The sequence below is a fragment of the Haliaeetus albicilla genome, chromosome 27, assembly GCF_947461875.1.
Source record: "Haliaeetus albicilla chromosome 27, bHalAlb1.1, whole genome shotgun sequence".
In the NCBI taxonomy this organism is placed as follows: domain Eukaryota; kingdom Metazoa; phylum Chordata; class Aves; order Accipitriformes; family Accipitridae; genus Haliaeetus; species Haliaeetus albicilla.
The window spans coordinates 17,298,746-17,322,316 of NC_091509.1; the positions used below are offsets into that span (position 1 = coordinate 17,298,746).

The 23,571-nt window shown below is 44.1% G+C and overlaps 1 protein-coding gene across 3 annotated transcripts in view; it reads left to right on the plus strand.

Moving 5' to 3' along the window:
* Positions 1-23,571, plus strand: part of RASGEF1C (RasGEF domain family member 1C) — an 86,105-nt gene that overhangs the window by 44,668 nt on the left and 17,866 nt on the right. For 2 of the 3 annotated variants that reach the window (XM_069773063.1, XM_069773065.1), the window contains exons 2-9: positions 5,365-5,547; positions 7,177-7,299; positions 9,893-10,030; positions 15,931-16,143; positions 18,291-18,365; positions 22,023-22,118; positions 23,220-23,322; positions 23,424-23,503. In XM_069773063.1, the coding sequence (XP_069629164.1) occupies positions 5,365-5,547; positions 7,177-7,299; positions 9,893-10,030; positions 15,931-16,143; positions 18,291-18,365; positions 22,023-22,118; positions 23,220-23,322; positions 23,424-23,503 (1,011 nt within the window). The remainder of the gene's footprint in view (positions 1-5,364; positions 5,548-7,176; positions 7,300-9,892; positions 10,031-15,930; positions 16,144-18,290; positions 18,366-22,022; positions 22,119-23,219; positions 23,323-23,423; positions 23,504-23,571) is intronic. The other variant, XM_069773064.1, reaches the window with a different exon arrangement.

Here is a 23,571-nt window from a genome sequence, read left to right on the forward strand (position 1 = left end):
AAGGAAGGAGCCACATGCCCTGCCTTCTCCCACAGGGGAGGTCCTGTGTAACAGAGACCAGTCCCAGAAGCAGTCTGCCCTTGAATTTTCCTTCATTTTTTTAACTGGTGCAGAGACATTTTCACATCTCCAGGTCTCAGTCCTTTAGAGCACAGAGATAGTTTAAATGCTGTATGTGCGCAGCTACTTGTATCATCAGTCATTAGTCTCAAGCACAAATACAGGCTGGGTGATGAGTGGATTGAGAGCAGCCCTGAGGAGGAGGACTTGGGGGTGTCAGTTGATGAGAAGCTCAGCATGACCCGGCAATGTGCATTTGCAGCCCAGAAAGCCAACTGTATCCTGGGCCGCATCAAAAGCAGCGTGACCAGCAGGTCGAGGGAGGTGATTGTCCCGCTCTACTCAGCTCTCATGAGACCCCACCTGCAGGACTGCGTTCAGCTCTGGAGTCCTCAGTACAGGAAAGACATGGGCCTGTTGGAGCGAGTCCAGAGGAGGGCCAGGAAGATGATCAGAGGGCTGAAGCATCTCTCCTATGAAGACAGGCTGAGAGGATTGAGGTTGTTCAGCCTGGAGAAGAGAAGGCTCCAGGGAGACCTTAGAGCAGCCTGCCAGTACCTAAAGGGGACCTACAGGAAAGTTGGAGATAGACTTTGTACAAGGGCATGTAGTGATGGGACAAGGGGTAATGGCTTTAAGCTGAAAGAAGGTAGATTTAGATTAGATGTAAGGAAGAAACTTTTCACTGTGAGGGTGGTGAGGCACTGGGACAGGTTTCCTAGAGAGGCTGTGGCTGCCCCATCCCTGGCAGTGTTCAAGGCCAGGTTGGATGGGGCTTTGAGCAACCTGGTCTGGTGGAAGGTGTCCCTGCCCATGGCAGGGGAGTTGGAACTAGATGGTCTTTAAGGTCCCTTCCAACCCAAATCATTCTGATTCTGTGATTTTGCATGGCGGGATGTGGAAGTCTGCCCTTCACTAAGATTCCTTCACCAGCAGCGCTCCCTCCAGAGCACCATTTATCAAAGTGGTCTTCAAGGCACACATTACATTTTACCCTTGTTGTTGCTACCAGAGCTTGTGTGCTGTTAGCAAAGCATCTCTGCTCCTTCTGAACCCACAAGCATGAAGTCTGGTTTTGGGACATGTGTATAGCAGTATCTCTTTCCAAAGTCAGGGCACCAGCCCTCCAGTACGTTTAGTGCTGGAAATTTCTAGGTCTTAGTAAGCATGCATAAGAGCAGCAGAACTTGTGACACTTGGGGGTTTGGCTTTTTCTTGCATGATTAGGTTTCCCTGTACTTAGCAAGGTTGGCGGACGTCATTCCTTCAGCTGATGTATTTATAAGGTTTCTCACCTCCATACAAGTCCTCTTGAGTCCAGTGACAGGTTAGCTTACACTGCTGCTCTCTGCCCAGAAGGTCACTAATTTGGATCTTTCTTCTCTACCAGCTGCTCAGCTTTATGGCACGTGGAAGAATTCAGATGCTTTTGAGATCTCTGTATCATCCTGCAAATTTTGGTTGAGATGGCATTTGATTTCCTTCTGAAATGAGAGGAACAGCAAAACATTGCATGTTGAATCGGACTAAAGTTAAGGGAAGCACTTACCTACTGAATTTGCACGTGCTTAAATCTCATTGACTTCAGGTTAATTCCAAGTGGTCTTCAAGTGAGGTTTTGGGCCATTTTTGCCACATGCGAGCTGTTGTTTCCAGGAAAAGTGGAAAAAGTTTTTACACCCAAAATGGACTTCTTTATAAATATCTGATGATCTGGACTCGATTTTTACTTGCCATGGTTTATATTAAAAAGCCCAGAAATGGGGCAATACTGCAACAGTTTGAGAAAGATGTGTATTAGAATCACAGAAAAATTAATCAGAACAGGCCTCTCATGGTCATTAGTCCAAGCTCCTGCTTGAAGCAGGGCTAACTTCAAAGTTTGTGGAGGTTGCTCAGGGCCTTGTGTAGTTGAGTTTTTAAAATCTCCCAGGGTGGATATTGAACATCCTTTCCAGGTCCCTCTTCCAATTTCATGTGGTGCTCAGGGGAGGATTTTTTCTTACATTCAACTGGAATTTCCCTTCTGCAGCCTGGGGGTGTTGTCTCTCATCCTGTCACTGTGCTCTCCTGAGAAGAGTCTGGCTCTGTCTACACTGCCTACCTTTTCCATCATCCAAACCACCGTCAGTATAATAAGACAAATCTTCTTGAGGTTGTGTGCTTGTTTGTTTTCTTCTCTTAGTGCTTCCCTTGTTGTTTATTCTGCGAGTGATTGACAGCAAAACCTCGTCTTCCACCTACCACAGGCAACCACATACTTGGGCTCTTTCAAAGCAAGATCTTGTTTCTATTTAGTACTTTTGAAAAGAGTACTTTGGAAACTGCCTGAACAAAAAAAGAAATTAGGTGTTGCCAGCAGAGAAGTCCCTGTCCTAAATTCCTGTCTGCCAAATATTGATGTTAGTTATTATCAAGCTTAGTAGCACAACAGGTTTTTAGTCTGTATACAGTTGGCCTTTATCCTGCTGTGAACATAACAGTATCAGTTAACAGGGAGCAAAAATGCATGAAGTTAAAACCTTCAGGTCTTCTTCAGGGGCAAGTAAGGTGGCAACCAGGCACCATCTTAGATATGACACAGGCCTTGCCCAAAAACTTGAGATTAGACCAGGAACGTCATAATAAAAAGACAAATTTAATTTCTAAACAATATCCAAGATGGATATCTTGGTGACAGTTGGACAGCTGGTTTTATTCAGTTTAAAAAAAAAAAAGGTAACTTTTTCTTAAGAAGCATTACTATGTATTTCAGCAAGATTTCTCATGTAATGAGATGCAAAAGTTCAGGCAATATCCTGTTTAGATACATTTCTATTTGATGATAAAAATGGCATTGACAGTGAGGGATTGCACTGAATAAATTATTACTTTAGTTCTGTTTTATGCTGAAGCCAGGATGTGTCCTGTAAGTTCACAGCTGTTTTAACTTTTTCTTTTCCTCATCTAGACAGTTATATGTCTATGAGATTTATTTGTTGATCTATATGGACATACAATCCTTCTTGGGATTATTGCTACAGAAACAAGATATAACATAGAGCGTGTTAGAAGTAACAAATGGGATTTGGCAGTCTTTCCCATTTACTACACAGAGTCTGAGCTGTGTACAAAAAGCAGCAATTACTTGCTCTTGGAGCCTTATTAACAGGCACATCTGCACATTCATTAAAACTAGATACTTCAACTTCCATTCTGGCTAGGATGACATTCAGATATTCTGGTCTTTAAACTAAACTAAAATCCCTGACATCTATTTTATTTTTCAGTCAAGGCAGGAGTTTGTTGGTTTTGACATTTTGGTTCCTTTTTCTTTGATTGCAAATCCTGGAGGCACTCCGCGCTCCCAGCCCATGTGAGCCTCCCAGAAGGAGATAAGATGCAATAACCGAACCGCTGGCTCTCAGGGAACAGTCCCTCCTTTGAAGGATGAAGTCACGCAAGTTTTGCTCATAAAGCCTGATCTCCCACGGTGCTGGGACCCAGCTCCCAGCCTCTCCCAGGGCTTCACACCCTGCCTGGCTTACAGGCACACTGCCCTTCTCATCCTCGGCGGCCCAAGGTTGCTCTGAGTTGGCAAGTTGCAGCAGCCTGAGTGAGCCTGGGGGAGTAGATGGGTTGTACCAGGCAGAGAGGTGCTTTTTCAGGAGTAAATACAACATACTGTGTGTGTAACTAAAGCTGACCTGACTGAGTCACAGCACATCTACCGATGTATGCGAGGGAGAAATGCAAACTCAAATTTTTAAGCCAAATCCGTGGGGCAGCTTTTGGAGTTGTGCGGGGTGGTGAAGAGGCAGAAAAGCAGACGGAACAGGATACAGAAAAGGGCAGAGAAATAAATTAAAAAATAATGCATATCTGCTGACTGCTTGTGCCTGAGCACCAGCAGGCTGAGGCGTAGCAGCAGGCAGGCAGTGTCAGCGTGTGGCCCTGTGCCTTCCTACGTGGGAGGTCGATGCCGGCTCAGCAGGCTGCAGGGTGCAGGTCTTGCTCTTCCAGCAGACAGAGGCTGTGCTCAGGAGGGAGAGCTGGAGTCCTGGGAGAAGTTTTGTACCTGCTCAGAGGAGTAGAGGTTGGCTTTAGGACTCTTCCCTTCCATCATCTCTTTCCCATCCTCCATCGCACTGAGTAAAATCAAATTTAGAAGCAAATATTTGGGTCACAGAGGGGTCCCTTGCTCTGGATGATGCCTTTGCTGACCTGGGAGTGAGCATGCGCTGTCCTTTTCCCAGTCTACATCCTATAATGCTGCCTATAGTTGAGAGTGGAGCAGCTTCTAGGGGGATTTCAGAGCAGCTGGAGATGCTTTAAAGCTCTCAGGGCAAAATCTGTCATCCCCCTGCATCAAATCAGGAACAAAACAACTTTGCTCAGCAGAAGAAACATTTAAAGCTGATTGTAAGCCACAAAATTGAGACGGAGCCTAGAATGCAACCTGAAGAACCAAGAGAACTGAAATATAGGGAGCTTAAAACTGGACTATGCGCTCCGTGTTTGCCTGGCCTCCTTTTCAGAGGTGTGGAGGACTCTGCATCTCTAGTGAAGTCGATGAGTGCTCAGGATCTTTTTGAAACATTTATTTAGTACCTAAGTATAGATCCAGGACTGACTAACTTCAGGCTCCAAAAATAGCGCGGGTGTCTGCCTTCTCCCTCTTCCTCATTTCTCATTTCCTTGTTCTCTAATCTCTTCTTCAGCTCCCATGTTCTGTGTTCCCTCCAACTCCCTTCATTTTTCCATCCTCCTCCAGTTGACTTCTGCTCCTGCTTCGACCCCCTCGCTCACTCTGACACCTCTCCTGTCCCGTGGGAGCCACAGAGCATTTCTCCAAGTCCATCCTGAGCAAGCCTTAGGTGGCACCACTCTTTTCTCCCTCTCTCACCCTAAATTCTCCCTGCCTCATTCTCAGGGGGTACAGAGGTTCAAACAGCTCTGTTCTGCTCAGGAACCTGCTGAATTCAAGCCCCAAGTATCTTGCCTCTCCTACGTGGGACTGACCAGGGATGGCAGCAAAAAGGGAATCATCACAGACACTCTCAGTTGGGGTGGGAGCCCAAAGTAGCTGCCATCACTTTCTGGCCCAAAAGCATAAATCAAAATGTCCCATTTTCCTGTGTATTTCCTATCGCAGGCATGATGTGCCAATGACAACGATAAAAGAGGTTATAATGGAGGGATCATGTTAATTTTGTGAACAGGAAGCTCTCATTAGTGGCTTGTGTTTTTCAAATCAACCAGAAGACAGATGTGGCTGTGAATCTGATGGATCTTGTCCCTGATGTGAGTTTCTCTCTGTTGTAGGAAGGCATGCCCCAAACACTGAGTTCTACCAGTATGTTTACCCCATGTGGCTTCAGCCCTCATCTACATACTTCAAAAGAAGATGAACAAGGAGGACTGATCTTCCAGGATGGAAACCTTACCTCAGCATCTCTGGATGCTCTAATCCAGCATCTGATACCTACCACTGATTACTACCCTGAAGTAAGCAATTCACAGTATAATAAACAGTTTAATTTTGATGAATTGGGGCAGCACTTCATGCAAAAGTGCAAATGTGTTAAATTTTGAGTTAAGAGGGCTAATTAAAAAGCTGCATACAATTAAAGCTTGGTAAATTGATGCATTGCTTTAAATGCTGTTTCACTGCTCTATAACTGTTCCTGTGAAAAAGCAGATCCCAAACTTGATACTGCTTTTAAATAAGAGAACGGGGTGGAGGGGGAAAGCTGTGGTGGTGATGAATTAGTGATCTAGCAGTTGGAGCACTTCAAAAATAGCAGTGCATCCCAGAGAGGTTTAGATGAAGACCGAAGCAAAAAACTTCAAGTCTGAACTGTCATTAAATTAGCTGAATTTCAGTGGCTGCTGAAGTCATCCAGGTTTGTCTGCATGTACAAAGCATTCCCTCAGTGACAACAGAGATGCTGCTTCTGATGGGTTCATAATTTACCTGGGGTTATATTCACACTGACTTTGCTGACAGCACGGTCCAGATCCTAATCCTTGCTCCATCAGTGAATAGTCAGTGTTTCTTCACCAACAGTGTCAGGATCTAAACTGGAAGCAGGTTTATGGTCTTGCAAGCCATTGACTTCACTGGATTTTGCACATCCTCAGTGGAATTCAGGACAGAGTTTGATTGGAAGACTTTTAAGTGCTAATATATCTCTGTGGAAAGGCTTGTATTTCAAAGCACAGAGTAGCATTGACTTCTGGGCAGTTTAGAAGACCATGAAAGTTATCAATGCAGAGCAGACAGCATGTTTTAAATTACCCACAGCTCAGTTTCTGATCAGCTAAAAATAAGCAATAGAGAAGCATATCAATTAAAAAAAAAGAACAGAAAGGCAATAAAAATAGGTAATGGACAGATTAGGCTGTGAGATTTTCATTAAGCCACGTGTGATGTGTAATATTATACCTGCTGCTCAGGAGCATGGCTAGGTCTGGGGGAAAGAAGATAATTCAGGTGCCAGGAGGGGTCAGGATGCAAACAACTGAGGATTCATGCATATATTTTAAATTCACTGCTGGAATACTTTAAATAATCCAAGGATTTATCCAACAGGCCTGCTTCCCACAGCTTCACAGATGTGGGACTGCATATGATATGGCTTGGCTGATAGAAATGAAATTTGGGGAGTTAGTAAAATAAATGAAGTATTCCTTAAAACAGTCTGGGTGAGACCTGCAGGGCAGTAGCAAGATGTGACTAATCTGGGGGCATCTGCAGCTCCCAACCCAGTACGACACAGAGATGCCTGAGTGTCTCCACATTTAGCTTTCACTGGTGTCCGTGCATCCCTGGTTGCGCTGTCTCCTATACCTGGGCTTGCTCCTGTAGAGTGACCTACACACTGTCGTTGCTGGATGTTTGCGTAGGGTTTGGGCAACCAAAGGCTGGAAGTGGATGCTGTTGAGGAAGGAGATGCCACTACGTCCTGCACCCACTGTAACCAGTTCCATTTTCAGGGTCAGGAATCCTTACATCTTTGAGACTTAAAGGTCTGTCCCAGTGGAAATGCAAAAACTGTGGAGTTTGGGGTTTTATGGCTAATACTACCCACTGTGCGGATGCTTACAGCAGGTCTGCTTGTCTTTCTCCTGCAGAAGGCCTATATCTTTACATTCCTGCTGAGTTCCAGACTCTTCATCGAACCCCATGAACTTTTGTCCCGTGTTTGTCACAAGTGCATTGAGCAGCAGCGGCTGGACGATCCCGTGCTGGACAAGGTTAGTTTATCTTTACAGCAGAAAAATGTGAGATATTTCCAACGGGCAGAGAATTCTGGGGCTCTGGTGTGTGTCCTTTGCCTCCCTTTGGATTGAATGAAACTTTCTCATAAAGGATGACAGCTGCTGCTGAGATCCTGACATTGAGGCATCCTAGTATCCATGTCCAAGAGCAGTGCTCCAGGCACTAGTCACTTCAAATCTTCTTCTAATTTTCCCTTTCCCCCATCTCAGTCTTCCCAGGTGACTTCCCTTCTTAACTTCTTTAAGGCTCTGATGAAGCCTGCGGGATGCAAGGAGGTAGGACGTAAACCTCACACACTGTCAATTGCAGATGTTGACACACCACTCTTTTTTCCCATTTTTACTTAATGTGTCTGCTCTTTTGCTTTCTTGCTTCTGGTGCAGTAATATTTCCTCTTGGCCTTACCTGTCACTTTGAACGCTACATAACAGCATGCAGCTACCCACTAACCTCCCGTTGCCAGCACTGACAGATCGTCCACACAGCCGTGCTGCAGAGCGGCGCTGTCTGGCACACCAGGAACGAGCTGAAGCAGTAGTGAGGCTGTGATAAGCTAACAGAATGAGAAAATCCAAGCTGTTACTGCGTCCGCACTCCTCCTGTTTTGCCCTAGGGACTGTGCAGACTGGTACAGTGTGTAACAACACATGTGCATCCTCTGGCAGTCCCACAGACAGTGCGGTGGAGATGGATCCCACTGGATCCTGTTCAGTGCTGGATTCCACCCAAGCTCTCCTTGGTGCATTGATGAAGACCTATCCAGTACATTACCTGGAGCAGGAGATGCACCTTCAGCGCAGTGGAGGGGAGAAGAACGTGCATTAGTTGCAACTTTCCAAAAACCCCCAAATTCTGAAATGATTCTCAAGATCAGCCTTCCCAGCTTTGAAACAGTGTTTTTGGCATCAAATGCTGAATCACCAACACCTGAACACATATGCCTGTTTTTGCCCAGGCAGCTGGTTGCATGAGTAACAGGAGCTCTCCCTTCACTATGGAAAGCAATCAGCCAGAGTGCTTGGAAATCTGATACTTGGGTTGCCCATACAGTCAGTGTTAATAGAAATATCTGTATGAGGTGCACCATACTAAGGTGTGATGGGTTCTGTTCTCCGATGCTATTGACAGATGCAAGTTTAGGAGGATTAAAATATGACCATTGCAAAGTTTTGCTGCTCATTAAATTTTGCAAGAAATGAGAAACACTGTCTTATTACGAAGATCTCTCTATTTGCCTGAAATGAATCTGCATTTTGGACTGGCCTGTAGTAACACAGAGGTGGTGGGACACAGCTGATTTTGTGTTCCTGAGAGTGGGGCTGACCTTAAAACTTTGCACACAAGCAACCTCCCATCCCCTGTGTCCTGTGACCTGCACAAAGTCCTCTCCTTCAATTCATAATAGCAGTTTACACATCTGGAGCAAATGTCTCCCCAGACCTTTGTAGTTTCCAATAAAGCTTTCCCTTTAGCAGCCACCTGCTGGTCTTTGAGCATGAGCTTAATGCTAGCTGACAGCAGTTATTTTTAGAGATGTGGTTCATTGAAACCTGTTGTTGGTGGAAAGCTGAAATATGCATTTTAACCACCTTGCTTGAAAAGCGGAGAGCTGTGGAGCTCAAGAGTGTAATTTTTCCTGATTACAGGGTACACTTTAGCTACAGTACATAGGATGCAGAAGAGGGCTGTTTGTTTTGGTCTGCGTTTTCTGTAAATAAAAATGCCGTTTGTTGTTTAATGCAATTTCGTTTTCACATGTTCTTGGATAACGGAGGATGAAAGTTTTGGAAGCAGCCACACTGGCTGTCTTTTGAGATAACACTAATGCAGCTATTGTGCTGTTCCCCCCATTTCCCTCCTTGCCCCATATCTTCCTGACTATTCCCACTGCTGCATTCTCAGATAAATCTACACCAAAAGTAAAGTGGGCATCAGCTGTGTGTTATGTGAGTGGGCATCCTTGTCCTATCATGACCTTGAGCTCATGTGGGAAGAGAGCAACGTTATCAGTAGCCCAGGTAAAGTTACTAAAGTGCTGATGTTTTGTCCGTCTCTTCTTCCTCATATTACATCTGCCACTGGTCACTAAGCAGTTTTTTCATACAGCCAGAAAGCAAAGAAACAAAAAACACCTCTTTGTTGGTCAAGAACCACATTCCAATCAATTTTTCAGGGAAGGATGAAAATGTAGGAGGGTTTTAAGTACAGAAGGGAATAACATAAAGTTCAAATCAGCAAAAAGGCCAGATGTTTTTAAAAAAGGTATAGAGGTTGCACCAACAAAATGTCCATCCAACCATAAACCAGCCAATTGCATGTGCAGAGTACTTCAATCTGCATGTAAAACAGACAGGTGTGCATGCATCTAAGCTCTGGTATATTTTGCATGCCAAAATGTATGATTTGTGCACCACACTATTTGTTTGCATGTGTGCAGATTTTGCAGGTGCAACCATAAGTGCCTTCTTTGAAAATCTGGCCCCACATTCAGTGACGTACATGTATGCTGGGAGTCTTTAATAGTAAACACATTTCAATCCCTATCCATCATTCTGGTTTCCATTTCAGGCTCGGATCAGAAAATTTGGACCCAAAATCTTACAGTTGCTGACAGAGTGGACAGAGACATTCCCGTATGACTTTCAGGAAGAGCGGATGATTGGCCATCTGAAAGACATGATTCATAGGATAGCCCCGTGTGATGAGGTGAGGATGTCTGACCTGGGATGTTGTGTGGAGATGTTAAGTTCATTTTCCCACTTGGTTCCTCCTTTTTCCTTCTTTTGCCACGTACTGTTCCATGCCTCTTCCTGGGAACTCTCACAGCTTTGTTCTCCTCTGATGGTTAAAACCTGTCGCTTCCCTGAAAGCGACATCTCTCGGTTTAAGTACCCCTGTGGTAGTGATGTGCGGACACATTGGAGTGATCAGTGGAATTTATCTACTGCACATTGAATTGTAAGATAACAACATTCCCATTTTACAAACAGAAGATCTGGAGGCATACCATAGACTGAACGTGGTGGTCACAATTCAAATAGCAACAGAGCTGTGATCTCCCGAGTTATAGTCTAGCAGAGGAGTGAAGTATCGTTGTGGTTTAACCCCAGCCAGCAACTAAGCACCACACAGCTGCTCACTCACTTCCCCCTGACCCAGTGGGATGGGGGAGAGAATTGGGAAAAAAAGTAAAACTCGTGGGTTGAGATAAGAACGGTTTAATAGAACAGAAAGGAAGAAAATAATAATGATGATAATAATAACAATAATAAAATGACAATAATAATAATAATAAAAGAATTAGAATATACAAAACAAGTGATGCACAATGCAATTGCTCACCACTCACCAACCAATGCCCAGTTAGTTCCCGAGGAGCGATCCCCTGCCCAGGGCCAACTCCCCCCAGTTTATATAGTGGACATGATGTCCCATGGTCTGGAATACCCCTTTGGCCAGTTTGGGTCAGCTGTCCTGGCTGTGTCCCCTCCCAACTTCTTGTGCACCTCCAGCCTTCTTGCTGGCTGGGCATGAGAAGCTGAAAAATCCTTGACTTTAGACTAAACTTTGCTCAGTAACAAGTGAAAACATCAGTGTGTTATCAACATTCTTCTCATACCGAATCCAAAACATAGCACTGTACCAGCTACTTGAAAGAAGATTAACCCATCCAAAACCAAGACAAGTGTCGTGACCTGAGACCAACCATCCTGGCCAAGCAGTGGCTCAAGGAGTGCTCCGGGATGTTTAGTTTAGTGAATGAGGAGTGGAGCAAGCAGCCAGTCAAGTGATTGCGTTGGGGAGCTAAGAAAGATCATCAGTTGCCTGAAGGTACCTGTTGAAGGCTTCCTTTCTCTAAGGGCATTTATGGTCCTTTTATGTCTCACCCTGTCCATTTGCTTATGTCCTTCATTACCTGTGCTGAAATCTAATTTTCCACTCCTTACTTTACATGTCTTCAGTCTAGTAGGTTTTTTTTTAATCAATCTTTGCATTTTGTTATCTTTTTTCTTAGTGAATCTAACAAGGGTTTGGCTTACTTCTTCCTGTCCTGTGTAAAAGAGACCACAGGCCCTATGCTTGAGGTGGTTGCTATTGTAAAGCAGGGACCCAGACAGGAGGCAAGCAGGCACAGAGCAGCAGACCCTGATCACAGTTTGACTAATGCCACTGGAATCCCCATCAAAGTTCACTGGATCTATGGGCTGAGGTAGATCCTGTTTGGCTGCTATGGTGACATAGCAAGGGACAGTCCATACGTTTAAAGAAAATACAAATATTTATGGACATGTAGCTTCTCTGGGAGCGTGGAAGTGGCAGAAGACAGCAGTGTGTGGCCTGCTGGGCAGAAACTCAATCTAGATGGCTGTATGGTCTTGGTGTTCAAATGCATGAGCCATGTGTGTGGCAGAGTAGGACACAGTGAGCGGAGTCTCTGGGAGACCTGCTTGCAAGTTCAGGTGGGTCAACACCATCAAGTAATTCCGAAACATTAAGAATACCACAAGTCCATTAAAATAATAAGTTTAAGAGCGAATAGTACATAGAGAGTCTCTAATTACTTCTAGCTTAACCATGGGATGTGGAAGAATTCAGTTCCATTGGCTACATCAAGGCCTGGCTTCAGGCCACAGATGGGTGCAATTCAGTAGAACAAAAAGCACATACCCATAAGGCTGAGAAAGAGAGGGGTGGAGAGAAGAGAGAAGGAACTAGCAGGCTTGCAGCACAACGGAAATGAAATTGGACCCTCCTACCCACATGAAACACAAGAGAAATGGAAACAGCTGCTCTTGGGCTGGTCTGGCATCACAGCTGGCACTTTTGGATAGCTGTAGGCTGGCATGGATCGGCTGGCTGGGCTGGCCAGCACGTGGGAGAGAAGGGGTGGGAAGGGGAAGCTGCGTGACACTTTGATGGAGGTGAAGGGAACACAGAGGACTCTCAGAAAGAGCCAAGGTGGCCTCAATTCCATTGGCCAGCGCAGTAAAACTTCTCCCTCAAGGGGAAGAGGCAATGAACTTGCTTCTGCCAGCCACCAAAAAAGGTGCCTTGCAGCCCTTCAGCATCTGAAGTGAGAGAAACCCATACAGACCCACCAAAATCATGTCCGCTGGAAAGAAGGAACCAGCCAAAAGGGCAGAGAACAGGGGCTTTGCGGGTGCTTCTTAAAAGCAGTAACTGTCCTGGCGAAGAGCCATAAATGCTAAAAATCAACTTTTTGCATACAAAGCAATAGTTTATTTGCCTAACCTGAGCAAGTGCTGCACACCTTTGCTCTGGAGCATGCGTAGCTGTGTACCAGTGCTTATGGGTGCCCTGGGGGGCCTTAGACTAGATTAGGTTCAAATCATTGTTTTTCAAATATTACTAGGCATTGTAATTGCAAGTGATTATGTCTAAGCAAAATCAATAATTAATTTAAGAAACAGCTCGTATCCTACAAATGCAAATTTCCTTTTTTAAGGGACAGCACAAAAGAGCGGTGGTGTCTGTTAGTTGTTTGGAAGAAAGTTGTTCCCATTGTAAATCACAGAAATTAAAGATTGAAAGATTTGTGAGGTCATCTAGTCCATGTAGGTCAATGCAGGATTTTCCCCTGCAGCGTATGCTCCTGTCCTTTGTAGAGTCCACTTTCTAAAGGCTCTGTGATGTGCTTATAAAGGTGTCCATGCTGAGAAGCATTTCTTAGTAAGTGCTGTGATTTGCATTTAGAGTTAGAAATTTTAATTAAAATTTGAGCTCCTAAGCCACCTGCTGAGGCCTGCTGTCTTCAGAGGAACTTTCCCAGTTAAGAACGAAACATTTTCTTTAAATATTAAACAGTAATATGCTTCTTTTGACTGTTAATGTGGCAATGAAGTGAAATCAGTTGATAGAGTCCAGCATGCAGCCCCGGTACAATGGGGGGTCACTTTGTGGCAAGATAATTACCAGCATGTTGAAGGTAATGAACAATGTTGTTTTCACTTAGTGAACATAGTTTAAAGAAGGCAGGAAATGCTTTTAAAAGGACAAAAGCAGTTGTTGGGGTTTTTTTAATTTCTCCCCAAACATGCACAGAAAAGCTTTCTAGGCAAAGGTGCACCCAACCGATTTTCAGTGAGTCTCTTCAAGAGCTCTAATTTCTAAATAATTTTTTTGTATTCATTAAGTGTGTCTCTCATTTAATTCTTTATTAGGCGATTGGCTTACCTGAGTCTTTGTTTACTGTTGTCTATATCTATATTTTTGTGCCATATTCCCTACAAAACTAGGTGAAACTAGATCTCTTGATAAGGATTTATTGAAAGACTGGCTAATATGCATGTCTTTCAAGCAATTTTATGCTGCTTTTTGGCTTTTCATCCAAACAGTGAAGAATTTGATCCTGCACAGACATGGCTGGTCCAAGATTTCTCATCCAAACTCCTTTTTGAAAGAGAACTGGGTTTTCAGCTAAAAGTTTTTTAGCCAAACGTTTTATGTTCAGTAGAAAACTTGGATTTCAGTGGCATGCCCCCGCCTTACCCCTGAAATTAATTCTCCTGTTTACAAAATATGTTCACAAAATACCGAATATGTCGCTATTTGAGTTTCCACTAAAAAATAACATTTTACTCGTAGAGCTTCATAAGCTCTGAGATTTGCAAACACACCTGGATGTAAACCGGAGAAATATTTAGATGGTGGTCAGCAGTGGGTTCAGGAGTCTTTGTAAATCTAAAGTGTGACCATCTGTTTGAGGATTTACGTGAAGAAGGCCAGTAGTCTGGAAGTTTACATCTTCCTCACTCAGTTTTCACTCCTCCTGTGTGATTTGCTTCCGAACAGAACATGTGTCGTCATTCTCCCAGACAAGTCCCTCCTGCCTTCTAGGTACTTGCTTCATTTCAGACTTATCAGGTCTATTTTGCAAAAAAAACGCCTGACTACATCCCCAGCCCAGCTCAAGGGAGCATCTTCCTGGAATGAAATGAGAGCTTCCTCAGCCATGTGAAACCTTCTGCTAGAAACGCTGTATGAAAGTTACAAAGTGTTGCAGCAAAAGTTGAAGAACCAGATGTTCTGAAGGTTTCCAGCCTCAGACTGTAATGGAAACAGGGTAAATGTACGCATGTTATTTTTCACTGTGAACTAGCAGGAGATGCTACTTCCAGTGTGCAGATGGGATCCTGTGTAGGTGAGAGGAGCGCTGACTCTGGCTTCTGGTACCTTGAACACCTGAAACATGAGTGCTGTCAATGCCTGACACTGAAGACTATCCACAGTCTACAAAAGTCTGAAGAAGACAAAGGCTGGATCTAAACCATGGGATTCAGGAGTACTTCCCAAGACTTCACTTGGGCTGTGTCCAGCTTGGGATGTGACACAGGTGTGTGTTGGTCTTCTTGGGAAGGCACAATCTGGCCAAGTCCTGTTGCGATGATGAGGACTACGTGGAGGGTGCCGGGGTGTACATCTGCTGCACAGTACAGATGTAACAGAAGAGGGCTCCTTGCCAGCTCTGGTTTCATACTGACAGATTACAAACTGATGTTACTGGCAACTTGATGTTACTAAATTCTGTTTGGATGGGGAGTAAGGAGTTATTCCACTTGTGGGGAGCCAGAGGATCTTTCCACTGTGTGTCTTTGTGCTGGAAGAGGAGCTGGCAGTAGGCCAGCCTGCAAACTGTTTTCCCAAGTGACCGTGCTCTTTGAAACTGAGCAAGCACCCATTGCACCCCTGCCTGATGCTCCTTTCTCTGGCTGGGAAAGCCCATGAGGCCGTGTTCCTCAGCAGGCTACACCTCGTGTTCCCTGTGAAGCTTTTGCCCAAGGACATTTCCAATTAATCCTTGTCTTTAGAGCCCATCCACCAGTTATCTCAGTTATCTCAGTTTTATGATGTCTGCATCTGTCAGTCGTGAAGAGTTGAAGTCATTTCTTTCTGCCCATCCTCCGTGGCCAGCAGCTCCACTCGTTGTCTGTTAAAGAGCTGCTCCAGCTCTGAAAACAACCTGAGCAACTTAGTAATGATCATCCTGCTGAGCACGCGGCTGTGCTTGGAATATGATATGAGCTTCCTTCAGCAGTAATTAACATTCTGGATATTAAATACCCAAAGCTACACGAAGCTCAGACCACTCCAACTGGGTAGCAAGTAGCAGCATGCTTCTGCTGCTTTCAGCTCAAAAGGATGGAGAGAATAGCATTAGAAACATTTCTTATTCCTAATAAATAGGAGTTGACTAGGCACCACTAACAGGTACGGTTCTCAGCCAACATGTAGCTGACATAAAGGATAGGTATCGAATGCTGCTGTGCTCCAGAAAGCTGCAGTAACTCATGTTGTAGCATTACCTCTCCTCTGATCCTGATGTTGGCAGGAATATGTGAGTATCAGTGCCAGCCCAACCCACCAGTCCTGCCTGCCTCATCTCTTGACTGCAGTCTGTTTCTGTGGTCCGGAGCACAGAACTGTAATTAAGCTGACTGGTTATTCTGAAATAGGCTTGTTGAAAATAAAATGGTAACCTGTTGCTGGCTTAGGAGTATTTTGCAGAAGGGAAAATTCAGCATAAAAACACTCCTTTGTCAAGTTTTGTGGATGGTTTATGTTTCTTTCTCTCCCTGTCTTTCCAGGCCTACTGGAAAAAGATGAATCAGCTTTTGCAAACCCTGAATCAAAAGCTTGCAACCCTCAGCCATGGGCAAGAAGGGATTGTCAAGATCAGCGCTGCTGTCTCTGATAAGCTGGTTGCCTTTAAAAGTAAACCTCCATCAATTCAGAGAGAAATCCTGAGTGTCTGCAGTGACCCTTACACTCTGGCTCAGCAGCTGACACATGTGGAGCTGGTAAGTGGGAATGGTTCCCAACTTCTGCAGTCAGAGGTATTATTTTAAGCCATCAGCTGCTAAGTATTCCAGACATAACCAAAAAATGTCTGCACTGCTGCAGCACATCCCATGCTGTATGAGCACTGCAGCAGGAGGCAAAGTTTGACAGGTTAAGAGATGCTTGAGAAGCAAGCTATATATCAGAGTGTTCTGTGCATCTCGGGGTGGATCACTTTACTTTTTCAGCTTGTTTATTTGTGAAATGCAAGTCATAGTCCCAGCAAGGTCAGGAGGTTCTTACTTCTGTAAGGTGCTCTGAGCCCCACAACCTGAAGGTGCTATTGAAATGGCTGGTCATTAGCCCTTTTATTAATTTGGAAGAAATGTTAACAGTTCAGATCTGTTCCTACAGATACACAAAGCATCTGAGTTGTCTGATGCATTTTTCATTCTTCCCTTTGGGACTTTGTGCATGGACATACAAGGGTGTGCAAATACCACCCACCCAAAGTCCTGCTGTTTCCCTCATTGGACTGCAGTTCACTCTCAAACAGGCTTTTGATGGTAATCACTCCAATTGCAGTACCAGGATGTTGGACAGACTGTTGTGTTGCACAGCCTTCTCCCAGGTTCAGGTCCTCTGTGTAGACCTCCTGGATGTTCACAGAAGAACATAAAACATTGCTGCCATCTGCAGATCTCTTGATGCTGTAATGATTCCCTGCTGCCTGTCCTCCTGTAGACAGTGTTCATCCTTGAGAGGAAGGCTGGAAAAACAAACCATGAAATGGACTGTGGATTGGAGTGAATATCATGGAATTAGCCTTGGGAATTCTGAAGGTAGTTGACACTCTATTTGTCAAGAAGTGGAACAGCTCAGAAACCCCAAATTCAGGATCATCTTCTCACCTTGGTTAGTTTTCAGAACGTGCAACTTTGTCTCTTTTTGCTTTATATAGCTTAAGCCCCAGAGTAGAAGACCTTTTGCCTGGAGTTTGTCTCTTGCTTTTCTTTTCCTCTGCAGTACAGCTGTCTTCCAAGGGGAGATTCCCTGTAACCAGGGCACCACGGCACTTTTAAAACTAATGCAGCCAGAGGTTTTCATTCCACTTTACTGTAATCAGTGCTCTCTACCTTTTCTTTCACTTACTGTATCCGGTACACCAGCTACTCTGCACTAAAACTGTCTGATGCTTATTTGTTAGTAAGAATTATCTGCTACTTATTTAGTAACAGTTATTTGTCGGTAAGAGTCCTGTTCAGTTATCAGTAGCAAGGTGAGAAGCCAAGGGAAATAGCATGTGAGTAGCTGTAAAATTTTCACTTACGCAAAACTACCATTGATTTTATTGTTGCTTGAGTGTCCTAAGTTTGGGCTGTGGGAATTCCAAAATACCTCCTCTGAAATACCTTTGTGACCTACAACCTGCTGAAAATATTTTTTTCTAATAAACATGTTTAAGGGAATTGAAAAGCCTATTAAGAAGGCCAGTGGTGTGGCTGGAACTGCCAGGTTTGTTCAGAAGCTGGTGGAGATGGCCTGTCTTTTACTAAGAGAGATCTGGATGCTTTATTTAGTCTTGGTTTGGTTAATGCCTGTACCACTCTACAGTGTCAGCAATGCCTTTAATGTAAGCACATGTATCTTCAATGCCTTCCTTCCCCAGTGGCACAGAGCCACCACCCTGGGGTATCACCTGAGCTTCACTGAGTAGGGAGGTAGGGTCAGAGCACTGTGTGTGCAGATAAGCAAGGGATTGCTATGGTTACCGGATCACAGCATTACTGCCATTTTAACAGCTGGGAAACAAGGCTATTGAGTAATGCTGGACCACAGCAGGTCTGTGGCAGTGCCAAGCACAGAACTGAGGTCTGCTGGCTCCCAGATGGGGTCTTGTGCATCCAGTACCTTTCTCTCTGTGCAGTGGAGAGGGCTCTTATTCTGGCTTGTCAGTAATGAGACATATTTATTCTCATTTTCTTCTTTCTGCTGAAATAACTCTGATTGTTCTTATGAATTTTAATGTCTGGTGCTAGTTGGCTGTCTACCAGTTCAGTAACACCATTCTAGCTGGCAGATAATGGGGATGCCTTACCAAGAGAAACACAAGAGATTCTGGGGTGCCTTCTTATTTCTTCCTCTCTCTCTTCCCCCCCCACAATAGGAAAGGCTAAGTCACATTGGACCTGAGGAGTTTGTGCAGGCATTTGTACATAAAGACCCTCTGGATGGCACCAAGGTATGATTTGTCTGCATGCGAAGTGTCTCCTGGGATCACTGTTTGTTCTAGATGAACCGATGTGATGAGATCCATATAAGAGCAGGGCCTGGGGCACATGTTGATGATGGCCAGGCCAAGTGATGACCTGTATTTTTGTGGCAAGGATAGGACCTGTTGGTAGAGCTCACACTGGCAGGTCCTTGCCATTCCTTCCTGGTGAGAGTATGTCCTGGCCTGGGACTGGCCAGCACCCTGATGTTCTGCTTTCTGGCTTGTTCCTCCTAACCTGCTTTGACCAGGGCAGATGGCTTGCGGCTGTACACGGCCAGGGAACGTCTGTTCCCAGTGTTGAAGGCGTAAAGACTCTGGATGTGATGTAATGCCCATAATCTGTGCCCAGACACCACAGTAATGAGTCAGTGCGTCATGAATCAACACACTCTTCTCTCTCTACACAATAGCTTTTAACCCAAAGCACCATAGGGAATGGAGAGTGCCTGATCAGGGCTTCATCCAAAGTCTGTGGAAGCCAGTTGGAGCCTTTCCAGTGATTCCAGTGGGGGGGGGGGGGGGTTGAAGCAGCATCTCAGGGAGTGCCTCAATAAGGAAAGAGACTTCCTGGCTGGAGAGGGAGAGTCAGAGATTTCACAGGCTGCCAGAAAAGAAAGAGGGTGGAAAATTCTTCCCCAGAACTGCATATGGGCTCCCACTGAGATCATACATCAATGGCAGAATTTCATCATTGGATGCTGAACATAACAGGAAGACCTCTCTTTATAGTGCTGCCCAAAGAGCACCAGAATAGCTTGTAATGGTGAAAAAATGGATGGATAGATGAATAGAAAGTGCAACATTGGGCTCTTTCCATCTCTTATTGGAGTTATGGAGATTCTGCAGTTTGTTTTGGGGAGAGGGGAGTGGGTAGAGCTGGTGTTTCAAATATTCTGAGCATTGATCACATCCTTTAGGAAGGAACCCCAAGGTAGCAAAGATGTGACAGAAGCATGAAATACCAAACCAGCCACAGTGAGATTTCAGCAACCTGCTGCAAACATGAGGGACAAGACTGAAAATAAACAGTTGTCATTATCTGTATCAAAGTAAAATGAAAGACATCAAATGAGGGCACTAAATTTGAGTGAATTCTGGAAGAGTGTGAGGGAAGCAGCAGTGAGTGAAATCAAATTGCATAAAGCCATAGAGGGGAAGGGATGCTAAGAGGAAGAAGGAAATGTTCAGTAATAAACTAGTGTATGCACAATGGCTGCAGCTGTCTCCAGAATTTCAAATGCAGGGCCAGCACAGAATACCACGAAGACGTGAAGAGAAATTGAGGTTACCAAGTAAACATAAGGAAACGTCAGCTAAAGTGGACGGGAAGGATTAGAATGAGAGGTGGAGAGCCTGAAAATAATGGTGGGATGGGAAATCCGAGCAAATCATCTTGACAGACTATGACAAGCTATTTGACAGTTACGCATGTTCTTCAGATGCAAATCTGAACACTGAGGTGCTGTCAGTAACAGTTCTGTGACTTCAAGGAAGTGCACAGTAACAGAGGAAATAATAGGCGCAAAGCAGGAATGCACCACTGCGTTGCCTTTTAAGTTCAAGGCAATGTCTTCCCCCAGGAGGACCTACTTAGTTAAAGCAAAACTGCTGTAACATTTTCACACAAGACATGGTACTAACAAATTACTGGGCTTCAAATCAGCAAGGCTGATAAAAGCAGAGGTAGTCTGGAACTTTTCTGCAGCCTCTGCCTGGGCTGACCAGAGGTCCCAGCGATGGTTTAGAAGAGCCTCTGCACCAGGGTAAGGTATAGCTGAGGGATTGTGTGGGACCTGGGAGAACATTGTACATAGTAGTCCAAACCTTACGTGGAGTGACATATCATTCCCTGACCTGTGGAGAGCACCCCTGTTAACCACAGGGAATTGGTTCTGGTCTGAATCCTCTCCAGCTGGAGATCATATTAAACATCTTTCTTGTACGAGGGCTTCAAAAGGCTTCACTTGTGAATGTTTATCAAGCACTTTGAGTTGCAGATGGAAGATGCTAGGGAGGTGCTAAATATTGTTGCCATTTATAAAGCTTAACCTTTAAAAAGCAGTCTGTTGCAACTTCAGCTGTTGCACATTTTTCACAAGTTTTGTGGTATTAGCTGTGGTTCTTATGCCCTGGCACAGGACAACAGTGTTAAGATGGAAATACCATATTCAGAACAAAACCTAGGTTTTGTGTACTTTTTGCTATAACAGGGAATGAGAAATAGCAAAGAGTGCATGAAAGGCAACTGCTATGGGTAGACTGGGGCTGCTTTGGGTTTCCTTTGTGTCGTTTGATATTTACAGGCTGCTTGCTGACATTTACTTTTGAGATGCTTTTAAAATATATTTTTTATTGTATATGTGGGCTATTCATAATGTGGCTAGGAATTTCAGGATTGTTAAGATGTGCTCCGTAGCATGGTACTGTGATTTCTGTTTCTAAACACGCCTGTGTACAGAATCACAGGTGAATATTTTCTTACTTTGAATTACCTTGGGAATCATGTTAAGCCCCATTTCTTAAGGGGTTTTAGTCACTTGTTTAACTTACATAATATGGGTAGTACCATTGACATTAACAGATCTGTGTTTATGCACTGTGATTTTCTTCTTAGGGGCACATATTTATGGTAGCTCTGGGAAATGATCTTCTTAATAAAACAAAAAATCAGTATTCTCTGATACCCTCTAGTGGATGTTAATGAATGTTCAAATAAATCACGTGAACTCTAGAGAGCAGTGTGTCCTAGATGGACAGCCTAAGAATTTAGGGCTGGGAAAAGGACTTGAATTCTTATAATCCCAAGCAACATCTTCAGGCTGTGTGAACTGCCCTATCACTCTGCTGCAGTCGAACTATCTGTTGATGTCAAAGGAACTGGAAGAGTTCAGCCAAGTATCTGCTCCCACAGCCTGTATCGGTTATGGGAATTTGTGTTAAGTTTCATTAAAAAAAAGTGAAAAATGTGCTTCTTGCAATGGCTTTTATCGATGAAGTATCTCTGGCATGTAAGTGACCTGTTCAAGAGCAGCCATCAAGATAGAGCTGGTCGCTAGAGAGCCTATTATCCTGAAACCTCAATACGGGAAATATTTTTTTTTCCATAAAGAAGCAACTAGAACTGTGTTTTCTCTTGCTTATCTCTTGTTCACTTCACTAAATTATGGTCTCTCCCCTCCAGAAAAGGGCTGTGGGTGATTGCATTTACTGAAGTGAAGGAAGTCCTGGAATCAAAGCCACAAACCAAGCGTGCTATGGAAGACTGTGCTTGTCTTACTTTTTCTGCATATTCTTGTTGCTGTCTGAATCCTGCAATGCCCTGGCTGTTAATATACCAGTGAACAAGGGTCAGTGCAGACTGTGTTGGCAAACACTTGCTGCAGGCAAAATGAGGCTGTTTTGTGTACACTAGTGTGAATTGTGCAGTGTGACACACTCAGCTAGACCCTGTGCATCTGCCAACCACCCACCTACCTACTGACTTTTTGAAGGGGGCCCTCAATGCACAGTCTTCCATGTGTATGAGAGATGTGGCCAATAATTACCTTTGTGTAGTATTTATCTTAGCGACCAGGCAGCTAACCGAAACACAGTTATATGTCTTTCTGTGCTTCTTTCTCCCAGACTTGTTTCAGTGAACAGAAGAAGACAAGTAACCTTGAGGCCTATGTGAAATGGTTCAATAGACTCTGCTATCTTGTAGCAACAGAAATTTGCATGGTAAGTGAAAAGTACATGGCATGTTTTATCACATGCCTGAAGTACCAGTTTGAGATTTTACATTAATAAGAAAACCTAGGGATTTATTTCTTATGACCTAGCTAAGCATCTGGTGGTTAGTTTTAGTAATACTGCACTCACAGAAGTGACCTGATAAATCACAAACATCTTGCAAAACAGAGCTGGCGACACACAGGGGATACACTGTTCTCTTGATGTATCAGGAGCACAGTGTGGAATAATGAACTCTGCAGGGAAAAAGAGAGGGAAAAATGCTGTGAATTATCCTGTGAGATTTTTGCTGAAAAAGATTCTAGTGGAGCAGTATTTGTTATCTGTCACCTAAAACTGTGTTGTGCATGTGAATTCCCATTGCATGGCTTTTTGTCCTGCTGCCCATTAACTGTAGCTGTGACTAGTTGTTTTTTAACTTGGTAGTGGTTTTAGTTTGTTTAACTTGGCCCCATCAGAATGAAATTAATGTTTTCTCCTTTGAAAAGGGTGTGCAAGGGAGAAATAGTAATAGTATAAATAGCCTAGATAGCCTGTAACTCAAAAGCATTACCATTTGAAGATCATCTTTGGAAAAGGTGGGGTGGTTCCAGTCCAATTAAAATGTGTATTTAAAATGCAAGCTACCATTTGGCCTGGCCATATTGCCGAAAGGGCCAGAAGAGGGAAAAGGGGTTAAGGCAGTGAAACAAAGTCTTTCTGGGACAAAGATGCTGCTGTTACATTGGTGTGAAATCCTGCCCTTAGGAAAGTCTGTGCTGATGTGCCCACTGGCTTGAGGGAGGCCAGCAGGGAGCTGAGGCACTGCTTCAGGGCTGTTGGGGCTGCCTGTTCCAGCGCTAAGACATTAACTGAGGCGAGCCTGGGAATTGCCTTGAATTTCTTCTGTGTCACTGCAATGAAAGCTTTGATTTTAGAGACTGCCAGTCACCAGCATCCACTGGATTGCTGGAACAGAATTAGGGCCAGTGATTGATAGCAGATGGTCCAAGCTGTGCCTGGACCCATGCTATGTATGGAACAAATGCCTAAGATGCCCTCCAATTCTGCATATGCTTATTACAGATATTTGTTTATTTTAATTTGCAGCCTGCAAAAAAGAAACAGCGAGCACAAGTCATTGAATTCTTCATTGACGTTGCCCGAGAGTGCTTTAACATAGGGAATTTTAATTCGCTGATGGCAATCATTTGTAAGTACAGCTTCTAACCAGGTCTCTCCATCAGCTGTCACAGATGAAACAGGAAACCCAACTCTTATCCATGGTGCTCTTTTCTTCTTTCTCACTCGTAGCTGGAATGAACATGAGTCCAGTTTCCAGGCTAAAGAAGACTTGGTCAAAAGTAAAAACAGCCAAATTTTTCATTCTTGAGGTAAAAAAAAAACTACCACAAGGTGCTGATACACTGCTTGAATTATATTCTGGATCTTTTTGTTTGTG